General features: G+C 35.7%; 1 protein-coding gene across 1 annotated transcript; it reads left to right on the top strand.

The window, feature by feature from the left end:
• Positions 1-2124: 2124 nt before the first annotated feature.
• On the top strand, positions 2125-6201 carry LOC107845837 (D-3-phosphoglycerate dehydrogenase 1, chloroplastic). The gene is made up of 5 exons (XM_016690327.2): positions 2125-2826; positions 4078-4454; positions 4637-4744; positions 4828-4923; positions 5200-6201. The coding sequence occupies exons 1-5, from the start codon at positions 2292-2294 to the stop codon at positions 5869-5871; spliced, it is 1788 nt and encodes a 595-aa protein (XP_016545813.2). The 5' UTR covers positions 2125-2291; the 3' UTR covers positions 5872-6201.
• The last annotated feature ends 16923 nt before the right edge of the window (positions 6202-23124 follow it).

A 23124-nucleotide genomic window follows, 5' to 3' on the forward strand; every position in this document is an offset into this window, starting at 1 on the left:
AAAATAACAACAAAAGAAAAAACATAACAAAAGGTAAAAGGAAAAAAAGAAAAAAAAAAAGGGAAAAGAACTAAAGAAGAAGAAAAATAAGAAAGAGATATAAAAGATAGAGAAAGAAAGACAATAAAGGAGATAATTTATGGATTGTATTTAATTGATAAGAGAGGTTATGAATTGTAATTAATTGAAACTTAGACTAAAGACTAAATAGAATATTTGGGAGCTTATGTTTGACTGTAGTAATTCACTACAGAAAACGAATGGGAAAAAAATCAAAATATATGTTCTTAGATTATATATTACAACTCATTAGAATACTTCTTAGATCACAACTAATAAAAACTTTTAAAAGAAAAAAAAGAAAAAACAAATTAATTATTTAAAACCAAAAAAATTAAGAAATTTTTTTTTTTTATATTTTTGCTAAAATAATCTTCGAATTAGTTATTATGTAGACTAAAATTATGGAACCTATTAATAAACATGTCTTTTCCTATTTCTTCAATTATATTTATATTAAATTTTTAAAAAGGAAAACAAATATTTTTCTTCTCTTTCCTTCTTTCTTACCATATCTCTCAATAATCATGGATTATAGTACAATATCTTTAATTTCTAATTCATGGATTTTGAAATTGCAATAATGTTGGTGGTAAAATTATTATATGAAAATTGATAGCCAACAAATATTGTATGTTAATAATTTATTTTTAATTTGTAAAACTTGTATACAATTTAGTTTTCATGTATTATTTTAGACGATTAAGTTGAAATCATTTTATATATAACAAAATCATATTTTAAATAATTTTTAATTTTTGGGGTCTCAATTTATGAAATTATATTCTACATACAAGTGATGTGTTCTTATAACTGTTTTTAGTGTATCAAAATAGTACATAATATAATATCTATGAATTAGTTTAATAAATTTCGTTGAAGCCAGTTTATATACTCAAATCATACTTAAGTAATGTTTTGTTTAGTTCTCAATGTATGTAATTGATATTAAAGTTGATATCGATGAAGTTTCGTATATGTCACATTTGTATGAAATGAGTTTTATGAATGTAACAATTGATAAGAAAAATGATGTTGTATGTTACATAACCTTTTTTAGTGTGTATAATGAATATTGAATGAAAAATTATCACCGTAGATATTGAAACAAACTAATTAATAATTGTATGATATCGATATTTTTTTTATTACAATAAAAAATGTAATCAATATTAGCTATGATTGATATTGATGTTGATTCATTATGTGAATTTTGTTTTTTGATCGAAGAAGATGAAGTCAATTCCAGAAGAAGGAGTATTACAAGTGGGAGTTTTTTTTAATCATAATTTACTCCTACACAATTATTAAGACGGGGGAGTAGGGGTGTGCATCGGTCGGTTCGGTTCGATTTTATATATTATCAGTTTGGTTTATTGATTTTCGGTTTATAAATATGCTAAACCAATAACCAAACCAATAAGATATGTTTTACTGATTTTCGGTTTATCAATTTTTAGTCCTTAACGGTTCGATTTTCGATTTAACCAATAAGAAAATACCCATAAAATAGAAATAGTAGTAACTAACATGAAAAATACTCGAATCTTAGTTGCAACTAAAAATCCTACATGATGTGCTTTAATTTACGAGAAGCTTCAAGTTTTAACTAAATGTTGTTAGGAGAAATTAAGAGCTATATATATATATATATATATATATATATATATTCTTATTAGGTTATCGGTTTACCCAATAAACCAATAAGAAAAAATCGAACCCAACCAATAACCCAATAAATTTTATTATAAAATCATTCAAAAATCGTTAACCCAATAACTCAATAACAATAAACCAATAATATTTTTATCGGTTCGATTTATTGATCGGTTTGTTATTTGCACACCCCTACGGAGGAGAATGAATTTACACAACTATTTAGGAGAGAAATAAACATATATAATTTATACTATTTTTTAATTTAAAAATAAATTATTATTATTATATTTTAATAGAGTTGTTATAACTTATAATTAATTTCATAATTTAATATTTATATAAAAATATAATTACAATTTACAATAAACAGTCTAAAACGTACTAATATAATTTTCGATTTCTTTTGATGGAAAAGAAATTAGGAAATTGTTTTTCATGTCTTTCCGAAACACAAAGCACTACCACCTTTTACCTCTGTATTAAAATTCATTTCTTCATCCTTTGTCCGCCTCCACCACTTTCTCCTCTTCGCAACACACTGAATTAGCACTCTGTATTAATCTCCTACAAAAATGGCGGCATCTGCTTCTTCGGCTGTGAATCTGTCGATCAAACCCACACGCACCTCTCTCTCATGGAAACTTCACCTCGCTTCTACCTCCGCCTTCGCTGTTTCTCCCCGCCTCGCCAACCGTCACTATCCACGCTTCGTTATCTTCTCTATGGGCGCTAAACCTACGGTCCTCGTAGCCGAAAAACTCGGCGAGGCAGGAGTCAATCTCCTGAAGGAATTTGCCGATGTTGATTGTTCCTATAATCTGACTCCTGAGGAACTCTGCACTAAGATCTCATTGTGTGATGCGTTGATTGTAAGGAGTGGAACGAAGGTGAGCAGAGAGGTGTTTGAGTCATCCGGTGGACGGCTCAAAGTGGTTGGACGAGCTGGTGTTGGTATTGATAATGTCGATCTTGCAGCAGCGACTGAGCATGGGTGCCTTGTTGTAAATGCGCCGACTGCTAACACTGTTGCTGCTGCTGAGCATGGTATCGCACTACTAACTGCTATGTCTCGAAATGTTGCTCAAGCCGATGCTTCTGTGAAAGCTGGTTAGTATATTGTACATCTAATTTCGTCTTATATCTGTATATGAGTTACTGTGTATGTAGATATTTTCTGAATCTAATTTGTTTCATGATTGCGAAATTTATGTAGTTTGAATATGAGATTGCCTTAACGAGATTTGGATTAACAATTCATTGCTATGCAGCTATGTTCTTGTAGAGTAATTGGTCATAGTACTGGTGTTAATGGCTTGGTGAGGTGCAGTCAAACTAGTACAGGCTTGCACTAGGCCTTGCTTAGGCGGCACTTCATTTGTAGGCACTAAAATGCTAGAGCATTTCAATGTGCGTGAACTCTCTCTTGAAGAGGGAACAGTAAATAGCTGGCAAAAATAGTGTAATTATTGCCGGCAAAGTGATATATCAAATGAAGCAAATAGTTGAATAAATTTGTTATTGTTAGATATAGGAAATTGAAGATTTCATATGAGAAAACTTGTCACTAAACCTTTATTAGATTTTCAGCTACATCTTTGAAGTGGAGAAAAAATTCAGAACGATTTTGGACTTCTTGCATGATTTTTTCTTCTTGAAATATTTAACTAAATTGTAGTTTTTTCCGTTCTTTCTGTATAATACTTTTTTGTGCTTACAGCTATTCTTGTGAATCGTTGTATATTTTTAATTTTTTAAATTTCATTTTATTTTTCTTTACTTGTGTTTTGATTTACACTTTCTAGGCTTTTCATCTTTGACAACACAGCTTATTACCTGTTGCAATTACTTTGTGTCAATACTGCCTTCGTAATTACTTTGTGTCAATACTGCCTTCGTAATCTCATTCATTTTTTTTGGTTGGGAGACTGAAATGTCAGTGTTGTAAATGATGAAGATTTGTGTGGGCATTGGCACATCGCTGCTGATAATGTATCTTGAAGAAACAGGAAGGTCTAAGATATACATCAGCAACCTCATTTTGGTCTCACTGTTGTTGTATCACATCTATGGATGATTTTCTTTCACTACCCTTTTTCCTTTCTAGATGTGCATCTTATTTGGATTACAAAAGGGATTAAAACCTCAACTTAGACTTGCTGGGTTGCTGCCTAGGCAAAGACAATACCACCAATTCGGTCTTTATCTTGCTATTTCTTTCATATATTTATTGATGTAGGTTAATAATGTTGATTGCAATTATAACAATTTTATGGATGCTAATAGTTCCCACAATTATCCTAGTTGCTTTTGCATCGGGAGATCATAACCGTTGAAATTTTACCATGATATGGTTTCCAGGGAAGTGGCTGAGAAACAAATATGTTGGTGTCTCCTTAGTTGGAAAAACACTTGCTGTGATGGGTTTTGGGAAGGTTGGATCAGAAGTTGCCAGGCGAGCTAAGGGGCTTGGCATGCATGTTATTGCTCATGATCCATATGCCCCTGCTGATCGTGCACGTGCCCTTGGGTTGGAGCTCGTTAGCTTTGATAAAGCTATTGCTTCTGCAGATTTTATCTCACTTCACATGCCCCTTACTCCTGCAACTAACAAGATCCTAAATGATGAAACTTTTGCAAAGATGAAAAAGGGAGTGCGAATTGTAAACGTTGCTCGCGGGGGAGTGATTGATGAAGATGCTTTGGTCAGGGCACTTGATGCAGGAATTGTGGCACAGGTCTTGGATAAACATGATGAACTTATTTTTTGAACTGTTTCTTTCTGTGTATTTTGTTGATATTCATATCTGTCTGGCAGTTGGGAGTTTAACATCAATATTCCCTTTCCCGTCCTGGATTAAACTATAAAATAGGCTTTTTTCCATAGCTTATCTGCATTGATGTAAAAATAGATTTGCAGGCGGCACTTGATGTTTTCACTGTGGAGCCACCAAAGGATAGTAAGTTAGTTTTACATGAGAATGTAACTGCAACTCCTCATCTTGGTGCTAGTACTATGGAAGCTCAGGTCTGTGCTTGATGTCTGCATTTATTTCACACTTTTTGCCCCACCTGATACATGTCTTAGTACTATATGAACTTCCTGTTCAGGAAGGGGTGGCCGTTGAGATAGCAGAAGCTGTTGTTGGAGCTTTAAATGGAGAGCTTGCAGCTACTGCTGTCAATGCTCCAATGGTGCCTGCTGAGGTGAATGCGCTGAATATTTACTGGTTATGATCCCTTTTTTATGTTTGTGCAAATAAGAAAGGCTCTATACAGTGCCTTCAACTACATAAGCCTGCCCTCTTAGTTAATTGTTGCCTGTTTCAAATTTTTCAGTTATTCGCTATTGTAGAAGAGTCTCCTTCCAAAGTGTAGATAAATGCATTGTTCTTTTTCATTTATATATTGAGAAGGGAGCTTGGAAGATTAGTTTGGAGTTGTGGTTAAAGGAAATATCATTTCTACCTCTCTATAATGCAGGTGCTTTCCGAGCTGAAGCCTTTTGTTGCCCTGGCTGAAAAACTTGGCAAACTTGTTGTCCAACTAGTGGCAGGTGGAAGTGGTGTGAAATCAGTTACAGTAACTTATGGTTCAGCTAGAGCACCTGGTGATCTTGACACAAGATTGCTTCGGGCCATGATAACTAAGGGATTGATTGAGCCTATTTCCAGTGCTTTTGTGAACCTCGTAAATGCAGACTTCACTGCTAAACAGAGGGGACTGAGAATAGCTGAAGAAAGATTTCTTCTAAATGGTTCGCCAGAAAGTCCACTAGAATTCATTCAGGTTCAGATTTCTAGTGTGACGTCCAAGTTTGCAAGTGCTCTTTCCAACTCCGGAGAGATTAGAGTGGAAGGAAAGGTTAAAGATGGAATCCCTCATTTGACAAAAGTTGGATCTTTTGAAGTGGATGTCAGTTTGGAGGGGAGCATCATTCTGTGCAGACAGGTCGATCAGCCAGGAATGATTGGAAAGGTGGGTAGCATCTTGTCTGAGGGGAATGTGAACGTAAGCTTCATGAGTGTTGGAAGGATTGCTCCAAGGAAGCATGCTGTTATGGCTATTGGGGTGGATGAGCAACCGAGCAAGGAGTCACTGAAGAGGATTGGGGAAATTCCTGCTGTTGAGGAGTTTGTTTACCTTAAGATATAGGCGCTGTCAGATTTTGTCTAAATTCACTATGGAGCCAAATTTTGGTGGTGTTTTTGTCTACAAATAGCTTAATGTGAGACAAAAAATAATTTGGATGCGAAATTAGAAGCGTGCTACATTGAGTTGTCAATTTGAAAATTTTTGGGCTACGGAAGTTCAGCATCTCTGTCAAACTTATCTTTGATGATTTGTTTTGTCAGTTATTAGATGCTCTAGGGCACCACATTTGTTCTAGGGGAATTTGATATGAACACAGTTTTCTCAATCCACTTGAGGGAATTTAATAAGTGTATATATTACAAAGTATTAGTAAACATCATTCATTTAGCAGATTCTGGTGGTTCGAGTACCATGGATCATATGTTCCAAACAGGAGAGAGGGCGACGAATTGGTGGCTCTTAATTCTTAATGAGTAGCCTGCATGGGTTGAACTCTACTGGTTAATACTAACCTGAAAACACAACTCTATTTAACATTGTCAAGCGGAACATTTAGTTGTATTACAAACTTGGTCTCGCTACTCACATATTTTGTCCAACTAATGAATTTGTGGATGCTCCACCAATTTAGCCTGGATTTTTCCTTTCACCCATTACTTCGATTCACAGAGCAAATAAACTTTCAGATGCACAATATGATTTCACCCCCGTCAAGTGTCAAATGCCCATCCATCTGATAAATGCATCATGAAGAAAAATAAACTTTAGATAGACCTGTCCCGATACACATACAACTTAGAAATCTGCGGGGTTTTTAGTTGGAGTTTTATACAGCAATATCTTGAACTGTTTTCTGTAAGATTTGACCCACATGTATATACTCATGTCTGGTTTAATAAATTATTTATTAGTTTACTTTTAATTGGATAAATAGGGAAAGTTACTTTTGGTTATAACTTCAACTACCTATTTTGATGGAGAGGGGAAATAAAGTAATCATTCCTCTCTTTGCCTTAATCAATACCGTATTATCCATCATACACTATTCTGAAAGAAAAAGAAAAGGAAATGAGAGAGAAAAGACAACTGTTTGTCAAGAACAAAGAAAAGCTTCCGCTCAATTTCAGCCAAGACGAACGTCAAGGCCGACTCGAGTATATTTCCTGACTGGCTTCTTGTTATTAAAATAGTAAGCGAAAATGTTAAGTTCTATGAATCTTGAAATCACGTAATCCCTTGATCGGTTCAATTCGATTTTATGTGTTATTGGTTCGCTTTATTGGTTTTCGGTTTTTAAATATGTAAAACCAATAACCAACCAATAAGAGATTTTCTTATTGGTTTCGGTTTATCAGTTTTTGGTCCACAACGGTTCGATTTAACCAATAAGAAAATACTTATAAAATAGAAATAGTAACAACTAACATAAAAAAAATGAAATCTTAATTACCGCCAAAACCTACGCAATACATTTTAGTTTACAAGAATCTTCAAACTTGAACTGAATGTTAGGAAAAAAATTGAATCCTAATTGTTGGAAGCTATAAATGCTTCAAGTTTTTTATTACGGTAATAGCAGAACTTTATATTGTGCCTTTGTTGCCTGTATAGGTTAATACTTTGTGAATCACTGAATTATGAATTAGTAGTGCATATAATATATATACATACACATCTCTCTCTCTATATATACATACATACATAGATATATAGATAGATAGATAGATAGATAGATAAAGAGAGAGAGATTTAAATATAAAACATAAATAGGGATAAAACAATAACTTAGTGTACCAATAAGATAAAATCGATACCGAACCGTTTACCCAATAAATTTTTTTATAAAACCAATAAAAACCCGTTAACCCAATAACCCAATAACCATAAATCAATAATATTTTTATCGGTTTGGTTTATCGGTCGGTTCCATTTTTGCACAGCCGTAATCCTTACATGTGATATTAGAGCACTGATTTTCAGAACTAATGCTTTTTCATCAAAATTAATATTTTCTCCCGATTTAATAACCCTAAATTATATAATTTATGTATTTGTTATATGGTTAAAGTTTAAAATTTTTTTGTTAACTTGTGTTACTGATATTTGGCGATTCAAAACGGATCACGATTTGGTTTGAACAGGGTGTTATAGTCACCCAATTTTGGCCAGACAATTTCAAAATAAATCCTTTTAGACTTTTTATTTGTTAAAGAGCACAAATTCAAATATTTTGTTCAATTTTAATAGAGGTTATTGATAATTATCCTTATTCCTAAAAATATTAGGACATTTGGATTATTATTTTTAATATGTTTTGACTGCCACTGATTTTTGCAGTTATTTTACAAACAAATGTTGTTTGAATTTTATCAAATCATCATTTTTGTTTGTCACTCAAATCATATACCGGGCACTAAATACATTTTTAATTTTCTTTTTTCACATCTCGATAATTCCTCATGGTCTAACAAGATATTTGAATAGATAACTCAAAATTTTCATGATTTTGGATAGTCCATGATTTTTCAAAACCGTGGCAATTAAGCATACAGTGTTTCTCTTGAGTAGGTTTTTTTGTCTATAAAACTTATCCATTCTTTTCACAATTGGTAGTGGTGAAAATTTACAAATTTGGAAACCCTAAAAAGTTATCTGTCATATTGGGCTAAAAAGCAGCCCCCACCACCCTCGTCGAAGCAATCTCCGACAACTCACAACACCACCGCTTCTCCATCTGTTTTTCCTTTTCTCCTCCAGCCCATCTCTATCGAGAATATGGCATACTCATAGGCACCACTTAACAACATTCTTTTCACTTTTTCTTCGCTGCTCGTTGGAGCTCTAACGAAGCACCACGACCAACACACCGCCCAAACCCACTATTAGCATTCATCTTCGTTCACCTTCATTACCTCCGACGAAAACCACCACCTCCAGTCCTTTTGTCTTCTTCGACCAAAGCAAACCAACAACCAATCTAATGATGATTTTACTCTCCCGTTTGCTACTCTGGCGAACTAAAACCAACAACTGTTCACATCCACATTGCACGACACTGTGTTAGGTAATAACATATATAAAAAAACAAGATAGATGTGAATGATCGAGAAACAAATATGGAAACTCAATAGATGACAAACAAATTTAACGTGAAAAATCTAAGTTATGAAAAAACCACAGACAATGACGAGAAAATTCACTATGTAGAAGGTCAAGTACAATCAAGTCTTCAAATATGAAAGAATGGGAAAAAAGAGTCAGCTTAGTACAAAAAATACTTTCTCAAGAAGTTATAGAGAAAAATATATATATACCAAATAAACAGAAAATGTCTAAGAAATATGCCACACTTTCAAAAAAACTTGAGACTAATAGCTACATAATAATCCCATAATTTGCTCAACTCTCGTTGAGATTTTGACCACTCTGGACATCATATGACTTGTGCTTACTTGTCATAAAATATGGATACGGTTTGAAGTCCTTAGTCGTATGATACTTAGTATAGTTTTGGTTGGTTTTGTCCAAGGTATGAATGAACAACATAATAGTCATATATTATGGTACGAGAAGTATAGTGCCAAACCGTATAATGTCTTATGTCTAGTTTAGATCATTCTCCCTAGGATATGATTTATGGGTACCAATCGTATGTTATGGATACGAGTTGGTCTTTGGAGTCGTATGTTGGACAGTGTTAGAGTCCAACATTTTGTCTAGGGTACGAGTGGTGGGTACCAACCACCACTCATATGTTGTTTGTACGAGTTGGGGGGGAGAGAGAGAGTCGTACCCTCCTACGCCCATTTTAGCTGTTAAGCTGGGGATATTTTAGACTTTTCTCACCTTAAAACCTTAATACCCCACATCTTAAAACACATTGTAGCCTCTCATAACATACTTTGAAAGACCAAATCACTCCTAAAACTATTTCTAAACTCTCTCTTAAAGATTGGGCTAGGGTTTCTACAAGGTGTTCATCTAGAGGCTCAAGGGTCAAGTTCTTTCTGTGAATCTTCGTGAATAAGGCATGTGACTCTTCCCTCATTGTTAATTCTCAAATATCATATATTTCAAACATTGATTGTGATTCATTAATGGTGGTTTTGAAAATCAATGTTGAGGGACTTGTTGCATATTATTGAGTATTGTTTACTCTTGGTTTAAATTGTGTTTATACACTTTTTTTATGATGGTTTTCACATGTGGGGTGCTTTGTAATTATGGTTTAATAATTGGGTAATGGTTCACCCTAAACTTGATGATTTTTACTTTGGTTTTGGTCTTGGGAATGGTATGCCCTCAAAGTGTTTGTGAAAATGCCTAAGAAAATAAATTAGTCACATGTTAAATGGTGTTTTGAACTAAGACATTGTCCTAATGAATATGAATGGTTGTTAAATGGTTTTGTAAAGTCCTTGTTGGCTATGTAATGGTTTAAATGGTAACCTTGGTGGTTTAATTCGCTAAAAGGGTTTGAGTCCCTAAAGATTAAATTGATTTATGACTATATTAGATAATGGGTTCGATTCCCTAAATGTTGAATTGAATTAGTATCTTTATTGGACAATAAGTTTGAGTCCCAAAGTTAAATGAATGATTGGTTGATTGATAATGGTGATGGCATGTGGTACATTTGCAAGTGGTGTTGGTATGACGATACCAATGAATTACCTTTGGTAAGTAATCGGCTTAATGGTTATGTATGTGAAATGATGGTTTTAAATTGGGATTTAAAGCTGGATGTGTAGCTAGACCGTGAAAGTGGAGTCTGAAGGACTAACACTAAAAGCTGCGCTAGCCGGTGTGGGTATCTTTATGACTGGGTGGTTCAAGTCCCTCGAATGAATATATAAATGAGAGGTTCGAGTCCCCTTTATACATATATTGGTGGTTGCATCACCTTGATTATGTTGGGAGGTTTGAGTCCCCTATATAGGCTTATACAATTATGGATATTCTCTGGTTCATACAGCTGCACGCACTAAGGCCCTTCCAACTAGGGGAGAGCTAGGCCCATATAACCCGTAGGTGCCTTGTTCTATGACGATTATGCTATACAAGACAGGTTAGTGATTTCAAAGTTCATGCTAATCTTGTTCACTATCCTGGCATGGTATATATATATGTATATGTATATGTATATGTATATGTATATGTATATGTATGTGTATATGTTCCATTGGTTGATTGGTTTTGAACTGTTGGCATTATTCTATCCTTATCCTTGACTTACTTGCTAGCGCTCCAACTGCTGCTATCGTTGAATGGTGTATCCCTACGCAATGCAGGTGCTGGTCATACTATCACACCATCTACTCAGTGACTTGGATTTGGGGATAACCTGTGTTGACTTGAAGTGGTGATCTTTCATGCTTTGGAAGGCTCCATTTTTTGCTTTGAGTTCCTTTTATCTTTATTGGTTTAGACTTGAATATTGGTTTTGGCTGTGGTCGGGGGCATGTCTCTATCGAATATTGTTATTTTATTTTAGAGGCTTTGTATATAAAAACTGTGGACTTGGTTATGTTATGGAATGATTATCGATTTGGTTATTATTTTGTTGTTTATTGATTTGTTGGGTTGGGTATCGGGGCGATCTCTGGTTCTTGTTGGACTTAGGATGCCTATTATAACAAGGCCCTAGTGCGGGTCGTGTCAAGTTGGTATCTAAGACAGGTTCATGGTCAGTTGGGTGTCCACAAAGTCGTGTCAAGTACAGTATCTTTTATGGGTGTATAGTGTGCCATATTATAAGAGATAGGCTATGAGATATTTAGGAATGTTTCACTTTCTTGTTGTCTTATTTCGAGCTTTAGAGTCTAAAGTCTAGGATTCTTTTGATATTCGTTTACTCGTCTTTCAGATCCTACCTCTAAGAAGATCTGATGTTTATGCAAACTCATTTGTCCCGACTAGGGACAGTGTTGACGGGGCACACTCTACTTTTAGAGTCAAGACTCGATTAATGGTCGCTGTATCTGACTGTGCTCGTGGGGTTCCACTCATCCCAACTAGTCCTACTCCTAAGAGAGATACTTATACTCAGTTACCTCAATGGAAGGCTACTAATGTTGAGTTCCATTGCTTCATTACCCTGTTGAATCAATTGGTAGCTTCTCAGTCTGAGTGTGGCATTCCTGTTACTCTACATTTTAAGGCCATAAGGATTGGCTAGTTTATGAGGTTGAATTCTTCGACCCTTACTAGTACAAAGGTTGAGGAGGATTTTCAAAGTTCCATTGATGAAATAGAGAAGATCTTCTGAGTTATGCATACTTCGAAGTTTGAAGGTGTTGAGTTTACTGCCTATCGATTGAATGATGTGGCATACCAGTGGTACGAATAGTAGAAATAATTGAGGTAAGAGGATGTTGGCTTTTTCTTGTGAGAGGATTTATCTAGTGCATTTCTGGACCACTTTTTCCCTTAGGAATTGAGGGAAGCAAAAGTGGAAGAGTTTGTGAATTTGAGGCATGGTAGGATGTCTATCAAGAAATATGCCTTGAAATTTCATCAGTTGTCTAGGTATACTCTTGAGTTGGTTTCTAGCATGAGGATAGAATGCATAAATTTGCTTTGAGATTATCTCGTGAGTTGATCCTAGAGAGTAAGGATGCCTTGTTGATCAAGGACATGGACATCTCTAGATTGGTTGTGTATATATTGTAGGTGGAGGAAGAGAAAAGAAAGCAAGCTGAGTTTAGTGAGAGGCAGGGGAAGAAATTTAGGCCTTCTGAGCAGAGTAGTAGAGATGGTGGTAAGTGTCCAAAAAAGAAGTGGGGGAGTTCTGTTTCTTTCTCCACGGCTAGTGCTCCTTACTAGAAGTTATCGGGTGATCGTCGGTCTCAACATGATGGTGGGTTTCGGGTGCAGGATGCCCAATATCAAGCTAGTGGGGCTTAATCAGCTTTATCCCACCCTCATTATAGATTTTATGGGCGGTCGTACCATGGGTTCTGTGAGAAAGGGAAGAATAAATATTTTTATTGTGGTTAGATTAGTCATATGCAGCGTGATTGCCGTTCTAGAATGGCTTCTGGGGCGAACAAGATTTCTGTTGGCTCTCATCTTCTTTTGTACCAAAGGGTGCTACTTCTACAATTTTTTTCTGCTTTTTTGTACCGGCACTGGCTGAAATTAATTATATGCTCTTACTTCTTGTCAGGATTCTAAGGTCTCCCCCGATGTCGTTATTGGTATGTTGAAACTATTCTCCCACGATGTGTGTTGTTTACCTGATCCAAGGTATACTCTTTCTTATATGACCCCATTTGTGGCTGTGTATTTTGGTTTTTTACCTGAGTTCATTTCAGATCCTTTTTCTATATCTACCCCGGTTGGTGATTGTATGATTGCTAAAAGAGTCTATAAGGGGTGTGTGGTATTTGTTAGTAGCAGAGAAACTCTTATAGATTTGATAAAGTTAGACATAGTTGACTTTGATGTCATATTAGGGATAGACTGGTTGCGTTTGTGCTATGCTTCTTTAGAATATAGGACCCACAAGGTAATGTTTAAATTTCCTAATGAGCCGATCATTATTTGGGAAGGTGGTTGGTTAGTGCCTAAGGGGAGATTCATCTTATATCTTAGAGTCCGAAAGTTGATTTCCAAAGGATGTTTGTATTATTTGGTCCGAGTTAAAGATTACAATCATTTGATCTGAGTTAAAATGCTAACTCAGAAGGTCCTTCTCTAGAATCTGTTCCTATGGTTAATGAGTTTCATGAGGTTTTCCCTGATGATCTTGCTGGTATTCCCCCGATACGGAAATCGATTTTGGAATTGATCTTGTTTCAGACACTCGTCCTATCTCTATCCCTCATTATAGAATGGCTCTGGCTGAGTTGAAGAAGCTTAAGGAGCAATTAAAGGATCTCTTAGATAAGGGTTTTATCCATCCTAGTATATCTTCTTGGGGCATTCATGTGTTGTTCGTGCATAAGAAGGATAGTTTTCTTCGGATGTGTATTGATTACCGTCAGCCGAATAAGGTGACTGTGAAGAATAAGTATCCTCTTCCTAGGATCGATGATTTGTTTGATCATCTCAAGGTGCGAAGTATTTATTTAAGATTGATCTTAGGTCAGGCTATCATCAGCTTAAGATTAGGGAAGTAGATATTCCTAAGACTATCTTCAAGACCCGATATGGTCATTATGAGTTTCTAGTTATGTCTTTTGGATTGACCAATGCCCCGACGATATTTATGGACTTGATAAATAAGGTCTTCTGTTAGTTTTTGGATTTGTTCGTCATTGTCTTCATAGATGGTATTCGTGTATACTCTAAGAGTGAGGCAGATTATGTTGATCACCTCCGTTCTGTGTTACAGACCTTGAAGGATCAATTTTTGTATGCCAAGTTCTCAAAGTGTGAGTTTTGGTTGAAGGATGTGATTTTTGTTGGACATGTTATCTCTAGTAAAGGGATCATGGTGGATACATAGAAGGTTACAGTAGTTAAGAAGTTGCCTAAAACCGTAACTCCAATCAATATTCGGAGCTTCTTGGGTTTAACCGGCTACTAAAGGAGATTTGTGGAAAGTTTTTTTGACTATAGCTGCCTCATTGACTAGATTAACCCATAAGAAGGCGTAGTTTTTGTGGTCAAATGCGTGTGAGGGTAGTTTTGAGATGTTGAAGGATAAATTGATTTCCGCTCTGGTTTTGACTTTGCTCGAGTGTAATGGTTGCTTTGTAGTGTATTGTGATTCTTCTCGTTTTGGGCTTGGTTACGTGTTAATGCAACATGGTAGGGCGGTGGCTTATGCTTCTAGGCAGTTGAAAGTTCATAAGCAGAACTACCCTACTCATGATTTGGAGTTGTTGGTTGTGGTATTTGCGTTGAATATTTGGCGTCACTATCTCTATGGGGTTTATGTTGACATCTTTTTTAATCATAAGGGCCTATAGTATGTATTTACAAGAGGGAGCTAAATCTCATGCAAAAGAGGTCGCTTGAGTTGCTAAAGGACTGTGATATGAGTCTCCATTACATCCAAGTAAAGCTAACGTAATTGCTGATGCACTTAGTAGTTTATCCATGGGGAGTATAGCTCATGTGGATGAGGATAAGTAGGAGTTGGTGAAGGACATTCACCGTTTATCTAGTCTTGGAGTTCATCTCACAGACTCTGAGAATGGTGATATGTTCGTGCATCAGGTATCACAGTTGTCTCTTGCTGTTGAGATAAAGGAAAAGCAAATGTTGGATTCTGATTTGATAAATATTAAGGAAAATGTGGGTCACCAAAAGGTTGTTGACTTTGCGATTGGTAGTGATGGTATCTTAAGGTACCAAGGCAAGTTATGTGTTCCCGACGTCATTGTATTGAGGGAAAGGATTTTGGCCTAAGCTTATGGATCTTGTTATGTTATTCATCCTGGTTCTATGAAGATGTATCATGATCTTAAGGAGTTTTGTTAGTGGAATAATATAAAGCGAGATATGGCTAACTATGTGGCTAAGTGCATGGTGTGTCAACATGTGAAAGTTAAGCACATGAGACTGGAGGTCTATACCAAGAGATTGAGTTGCCCGAATGAAAGTGAGAGGTAATTAATATGGATTTCATTACTGATCTTCCTCTGTCTCAAAACCAATATCATTCGATTTGGTTCATTGTGGATAGGATGACCAAGTCTGCTAATTTTTTTCCTATAAGGACTAGTTATTCGACTGAGGATTATGCTAAGTCGTATCTTTCAAAGATTGTGAAGTGGTAGGATGCTCTCATTTCTATTATTTTTTATCGTGGTACTCTGTTATCATCTCATTTTTAGCGATCGTTTTAGAAAGGTTTGGGGACTAAGGTGTGCCTTAGTACCACTTTTCACCCGCATTCAGATGGAAAAGCGGAGAGGACCATTCAGACATTGGAAGACATGCTTTATGCTTATGTGATTGACTGTGGTGGTACTTGGGTTGACCATTTGCCTATTATAGAGTTTCTTATAATAATAGTTATCACTCTAGCATTGGTATGGCTCCTTTTTAGGCATTGTATGATAGAAGATGTCGTTCTCCAATTGGGTGGTATAAGGTTGGTGAGGGTAAGATGTTTGGCCCTAATTTAGTTCACTAAGCCTTGAAAGGTGAAGGTAATTCATGATAGATTGAAAGCCACTCAAAGTCGCCAAAAGTCCTATGCAGATGTAAGGCATAGGGAGTTGGAGTTTAAAGTTGGCGATTGGGTGTTGTTAAAGGTGTCTCCCATGAAAGGAATAATGCAGGTTGGTGAGAAATAAAAGCTTAGTCCCTGGTATGTTGGTCCATACATGGTTCTGAAAGGGGTTGGCAATGCTGCCTATGAGTTGGAGTTGCCTTCTAGCTTGAGCTCTAGTCATCAGGTTTTCTATGTCTCTATGTTGAGGAAGTGTGTGGGTGATCCTTCATCAGTTATTCCTTTGGAAGGATTGGGTATTTCGAATTCCTTATCTTATGAGGTAGTCCCGGTTGAGATCTTGGATCGTCAAGTTTGTCGGTTGAGGACGAAGGATGTGGCTTCAGTAAAGGTTTCTTTGGAGGAACCATAAGGTTGAAGAAACTACTTGGGAGGAGGAAGAGCACATAAAGTCAAAGTATCCTCATTTGTTCCCCGTTTTGGAAATTCGTGCTTGAGGTATACGTTATTCTTAATATCTTTGTTTTATGTCTTTTTTGGAGAAAATATTGATTCTTTAATGTCTTTGTTTTCTAGTATTGGTTAAAGGGAAGTTTGATGGGTGGTAATGTGCTAACTCGTTCTTCTGCTTGCCTTAACCAGTCATTCGAAGATGAATGATCCTAGTGGGGGAGAATTGGAATACCATAGTTTGGAACCTTAGAAATTTCTTAATTTTTAGCTTTCTGGACATCATACGACTTGTTCTTACTTGTCGTATAATGTGGATACGGTTTGAAGTCCTTGGTCTATGATACTCAATATGGTTTTGGTTAGTTTCTGTGCAAGGTAAGAATAGACATCATTCTAGTCGTATGTTAGGGTACGAGAAGTATAGTGCCAAACCATAGTGCCAAACCGTATGATGTCCTATGTTTAGCCTAGATGATTTTGACTAGAGTACTATTTTTGCGTACCAATCGTATGTTATGGATGCAAGTTGGTCCTTGGGGCCGTATGTTGGATAGTTTTGGAGTCCAACATTCTGTCTTGGGTACGATTAGTGGGTACCACTTGTATGTTATGTGTATGAGTTGGGGGGGGGGTCGTACCCCTTTGCGCACATTTTTAGTTTTTAAGTTGAGAACAATTTAGACATTTCCCACCTTAAAATCCTTAAGACTCCACATCTTAAAACATATTGTATCCTCTCATAACACACTTTGAAAGATCAAATCACTCCTAAAACTCTCTTGAAGATTAGGCTTGGGTTTCTACAAAGTGTTCATCTAGAGGCTCAAGAGTCAAGTTCTCTTCATGAATCTTCATCAATAAGGCATGTGACTCTTTCCTCATTGTTAGTTCTCAAATATTATGTGTTTTAAACATTTATTATTAATCAATAATGGTTGTTTTGAAAACCAATGTTGAGGGTCTTGTCGAATATTGTTGAGTATTGTTTACTCTTGGTTCCAATTGTGTTTATACATGTTTTTAATGATGGTTTGCACATGTGGGTTCTTGGTAATTTGTGGTTTAACAATTGGGTAATGGTTTATCTTAAACTTGATGGTTTTTACTTTGGTTTTGGTCTTTGTAATTGTATGCCCTCAAAGTGTTTATGAAAATTCCTAAGAGAATAAACTAGTCACATGTTAAATGCCATTTTGAACCAAGGCATTAGCCAAATGAATATGAATGGTTGGTAAATAGTTTTGTGATGTCCTTGTTGGCCATGCAATCATTTAAATAGTAACCTTGTTGATTTAATCGGCTAAAAGGGTTTGAGTCCCTAAACATTAAATTGATTTATGACTTTACTAGATAATGGGTTCGAGTCCATAAACTTTGAATTGAATTTGTGTCTTTATTTGCAATGGGTTCGAGTACCAAAGTCAAATGAATGATTGGTTGATTGATAATGATGATGGCATGTGGTACGCTTGCAAGTGGTGTTGGTATGATGATACCAATGAAGTGCCATTGGTAAGAAATTGGATTAATGGTTGTGTATATGAAATGATGTTTTTAAATTGGGATTTAAAGTGGGATGTGTAGCCAGGTCGTGAAAGTGGAGTTCGAAGGAATATCACTAGAAACCCCGCTAGCTTGTGCGGGTGTCTTTATGACCGGGTGGTTTGAGTCCCCCGAATTAATATATGAATGGGAGGTTCGAGTCCCCCTTATACATGTATTGGTGCTTGACTCACATTGATTATGATGAGAGGTTCAAGACCCCCATATAGGCATATACAGTTATGGATATTCTCTGGTTCGTGTGGTTGCACGCACTGGGGCCCTTTCAGCTAGGGGAGAGCTGACCATATAGCCCGTGGGTACGTTGTTCTATGATTTAGGATTCCTATTACGACAGGGCCCTGGTTCGGGTCTTGTCACTCGTGAAACTATACATGTACTAAGAACCAAGGTAGAACATGGCAACATGTTAAGGCAAAGTCAACAGAAGAGAAAATAGTTTGAGACAACTCTAATAATCTCCACCTTGACTCACATTTAGTAGATTCTCGTCATTACCATAGAATTCTTGAAGGGAAATCAAGTGTTGTAAACACTAGCTAAGTTCAACAAGGGTTTGAACGTACCAATGGAAAGTGGATTAGCAAGCATATCGGTCCGATTCTCAGACGTGAGATCTTTCTTAACTACAATCTCTCCAACAGTCATTGCATTTCTGATATACTGATATTTCACATTAATATGCTTAGCTTTGCAATGATAAGAATCATTCTTTGTTACACATATTGTACTTTGACAATTTGAAACCATAATAATAGTATCTTGTGAAACACTAAACTCAAGAACAAGACCACGTAACCATGCAACCTCTTCCATGTAGCTATAACATACTCCACTTTTGTAGTGGATACAGTAACAATTGATTGAAAATATACTTTCCAACTAATAGAACCATAACATAAATTAAAGCTATATTCGGATGGAGATCTGTGCCTATCAAGATCACCACCATAATCAGAATCAACAAACCAAACAACATCATAGATATCGATTTTTTCCTATCAAAAACCAAGCCAAGATTAATTGTACCTTTCAAGTATCAAAAAGTCCACTTCACCACATCCCAATGATACTTGTCAGGATTGTGCATGTACCAACTCATCATACTCATTGTGTATGCAAGATTGAGTTTAGTGCAGACCATGGCATACTTAAGACTACAAACTGCACCAGAGTATGGAATGATAAACATCATTTCAACATATTCCTTTGTTTTCAGACAAAATTCAGAAGAAATCTTGAAGTGAGCTGCTAAAGGAGTTGACACAGGATTGCTCTTACTCATATTGAAATTGTCAAGGATTTTCTCAGTATATTTTTCGAAGACAAGTATAACTTTTCAGCTTGTCGTTCTCTATGAATCTCCATTTCAAGAATCTTCTTTGCTACACCAAGGTTCTTCATCTGAAACTCATTATTAAGTTAAGACTTTTTATTGTTGATTAAGGAAATGTCTTTTGAAACAATCAAAATGTAATATACATACAATAACAAGGAAATTAAGGAACCATTTAAAGATTATAGAAAGTAAACATAATTATCATATTGACTTTATGTATATCCTGGGCTAACCATACAAGCATCAAATCACTTGTACTACCGTCATGGAATTTGTTTAAGTACATACAATGAACTTTTCAAACAACAACATATTGTTCATTTCAATGAACAACAAAGCCCTCAAGTTGCTTCATATAAATTATTTTCTCCAATTCTCTGCGTAGAAAAATAGTTTTAACTTGTAATTTCTCCAATTCCAAATCAAATAGTGCAACAAACGCAAGAAGCACTCTAATGGAAAAATAACGAAAAACGAGAGACAAAATTTCATTAAAATCATTATGTAACGACCCTCTTTGTCACTATGGGTGAGTCTATCATATAAAAATTTGGGTTAAGATTTTTTTCGGATTAGAAGTTAAATTTTTTTAGGCTTGGATAGTCTTAGATGAAATTTGAGTATGGTATGTTCTAGGGGAGTATGAGAATGAATTGGGAAAATTTAATAAGGTTTAGCTTGATTTTATTTAAGATAAGATGATAAGAAATTCGTAGGACTTTCAGAAGTGAATTTGGGTAAGTAAAACTCCTGGTATTGAACTTGACATAAAAGGGTTAGTTTGCAATGTTGTGGTTTGAGGATGCGTTGTGAAAAAGAAAAAAATGGGAGGATTCTTGAGGTTCTTCCTCACCACAACCTCTACAAAAACATGAACATTGGTTTAGTGACTATCACTATAGAGGTATAATTTCGGCTATGACGGAGGTATAAGATGGTCAAACCCGCTATACTATATAGCTATAGAGAAATTGGGATGCTATAGCAGGGTAAACCATTGCTAATTTAGAAAATTCTCCAAAAATATTTCATTATTCTAAAAATCATTTTGGGGAAGGACAAAGGCGATTTAGGTGATTTCCATTATTTTTCATCATTTTTCATCGCAAAGGTAAGTAAGTTGTCCCCTATAAATAGTATCTTGATTAATTAACCTTAGAATCACTAGCTTACATATTTTGAGGAGTGTTTTAAGCTTGATTTAGCTGATTTGCTGGTGAAAGAGGATGAAATTGGTTCAAACCTTTAAATTTAAGTCATTAATCATTAAATTAATCTAGCATGATCATAATTCCTTGTTGCAGCCATAAAACTAGTAGGTCTAAGATGAAATTAGTAAAAAAGCTCTATAGTGGGGAAATGATCATGAATTTGGACTTGGGGGTTGGAATTAAGTTGTAATTCTCAACATTGCAGGTCATTTGGTTGATCATGTTTATTATTTATATTTTTAGACCAAAGGAAAGACGTGGTTGAGAGAAAGGGGAAAAATCAAGCTCGCTAGAATATTCAGGCTTGGATTGGGATAGGTGATGATTAATATAGTTTAATCCAATTTGTTTTATGTTTGCATGATAACTGTTTCATAGTATTACTTGTTCAATGTATGTTGTTAAGGAAGGTATAAAGGGTTGTTTTATATTCTAAGTGTAATCACATTCAATAAACTATATGTAAAGTTTGTTGTTTGTTACAAGTGTTGGTTGTTATCATTACTTTTATGATGTTGTGATATCTATTGGCTAATTATGGGACGTACCGGTAATTAGACATCTTCATAGGATTCGATGAAATAAGATTGACAGGCACTTGGGGTCTGAATTTTGGTACATTGATAGAGCTCGTCCTCTGTAGGTCATGACTAGTGGGCTACCTTAATGTCACGACCCAAACCAGGGCATGACCATGATGGGCATCTCAAGTCCCACGAGGACTATTGATCACCAACACACAATACCCTAAGTAGGATGAATTTCGAACATATAACAAGATAAGAGAATATTTATTCAAGACATTAAAGAAAGTCCATAACCAAAACTAACTGGTACCAGCATCAATGTTAATACTAAAACCAATACTAACACATATCCAACACCGCCTATACCAACAGTATTATGGAAAAGCCTCTAATAAAAATTAAAGAGTATCTGGTAGGGACATTCCCCCAACCATAGCCAAAAACTAAATCCAAAGGAATAGTCAAAATGTAAAGGAAACCATAAACATAAAATGGGGTCTTCCAAAGTATGGAAGCTCACCACTTTAATCTTACTCTCTAGCTGATCCCGAATCAAAGTTACTAGTAGGAGGAATAGAAGTATGACCAGTTCCTATATCACATGAGGATACAACATCCTAAGATGGTTAGTGGAGTGAACACCAGCATGAAACTCGGGGATAAGGATACATAATAATATGAACAATAGTTTAAATTCATTCAAAGCCAGTGCACACAATCAAATGCATCAACACATACACACACACATATATATAGTTTAAATTCATTCAAAGCCAGTGCACACAATCAAATGCATCAACACACACACACACACACATATATAAAACATATTGGGATAGGGAATAAGGCTTAACATGCACTTGATACCTTAGCCTAGATTGTGTAGCTCAACCATCATATAATAGTACCCAAGGGCTATATGGGCCCCAACTCTCATCCCCTGGTCGGGCCCTAGTGTGTGTAGTCACACGAACTGGAGAATAATCTTATATATATGCACATGGGGGACTCGAATCCTCCAACATATACCAAGGTGACTTAAGCACCCGATCATAATAATGATTTACAAGGGACTTGAACCTCCCAGATCATGAAATACTAATAAGGGGGACTCGAACCTCCCTGGTCACTTTGACCCCCGCGTCGGTAAATGCGGTTTCCAGTATTGGTCACTTGGACCTCTACTTTTGTGACTCAGCTACTAAACCTTTATTAAAGTGTAATTAAAACAAGTATCACATATTCCCATTCAATTAACTACATTCCATATTTAGGCATACATTGCTGGTATCGTCATACCAACTACACTTGTAAGGTAACACATCATGCCAAAACAATTTCAATTAACTTGGCGAGAACAACTCCTTTTGTTCATTAAGACACATTAAGGAACACCCAACCCTTTTTTTCATTGAACCATACCATAGTATTTCAAATACCTTTGTAAATTATGCAATAGTTCAAGACTAGTTCAATTTTAAAAAATTCCCATAGTTCTTATAACTAAACGAATTTCACATTATGGGTTGGGGTTATAACCACTTCAAAAACCATCAGTTTGGAAAAAATCACAATTCCCTAGTTTATTCACCATACCCATGCACCCACAAGTTCAAATCCATATTAAAAGCATGAAAATCATATGTATAAACCATGAGAAACATTATTCAATTCATAACATTCAAAACCCCCAACCTTTGTTTTTAGAACCTAATAGTAACCTTGTGAAAAATCCTTGAAAGCATATGCCTTAGCAAAATTAACAATGAGGGAATAGTAACGTGACTGAATCATGAAGATTTACGGAAAGAAACCTCCCTTGAGAGCCCTAATTGATCAACCTTTTGAAACCCTAGCATTAACTTAAATAGAGAGTTTGAGAAAGAATTTAGAAGTCTTTAATCCATCAAATTATTGAATGAATCCCAAAAATGTTTTATGGACGTTGGGTCTAAAGAGTTTTAAGTGGGAAATGTCTAAAGTGCCCCAAACTTAAAAGTTGGAAAAAATTGGCTTCGGTTACAAGTCACCTCTTTGACTCGTACCTATAACTTATGACTCATGACAATGAGTCGTAATCAAGAAAGTAAC

The sequence above is a fragment of the Capsicum annuum genome, chromosome 10, assembly GCF_002878395.1.
Source record: "Capsicum annuum cultivar UCD-10X-F1 chromosome 10, UCD10Xv1.1, whole genome shotgun sequence".
In the NCBI taxonomy this organism is placed as follows: Eukaryota; Viridiplantae; Streptophyta; class Magnoliopsida; order Solanales; family Solanaceae; genus Capsicum; species Capsicum annuum.

Excerpts from the sequence above, each read along its gene's own strand:
- LOC107845837 (XM_016690327.2), top strand. The coding sequence starts at position 2,292 with ATGGCGGCATCTGCTTCTTCGGCTGTGAATCTGTCGATCAAACCCACA. Across the intron at positions 4,455-4,636 it reads ATGCAGGAATTGTGGCACAG|GCGGCACTTGATGTTTTCAC; the intron begins GTCTTGGATAAA and ends ATAGATTTGCAG. Across the intron at positions 4,924-5,199 it reads CTCCAATGGTGCCTGCTGAG|GTGCTTTCCGAGCTGAAGCC; the intron begins GTGAATGCGCTG and ends TCTATAATGCAG.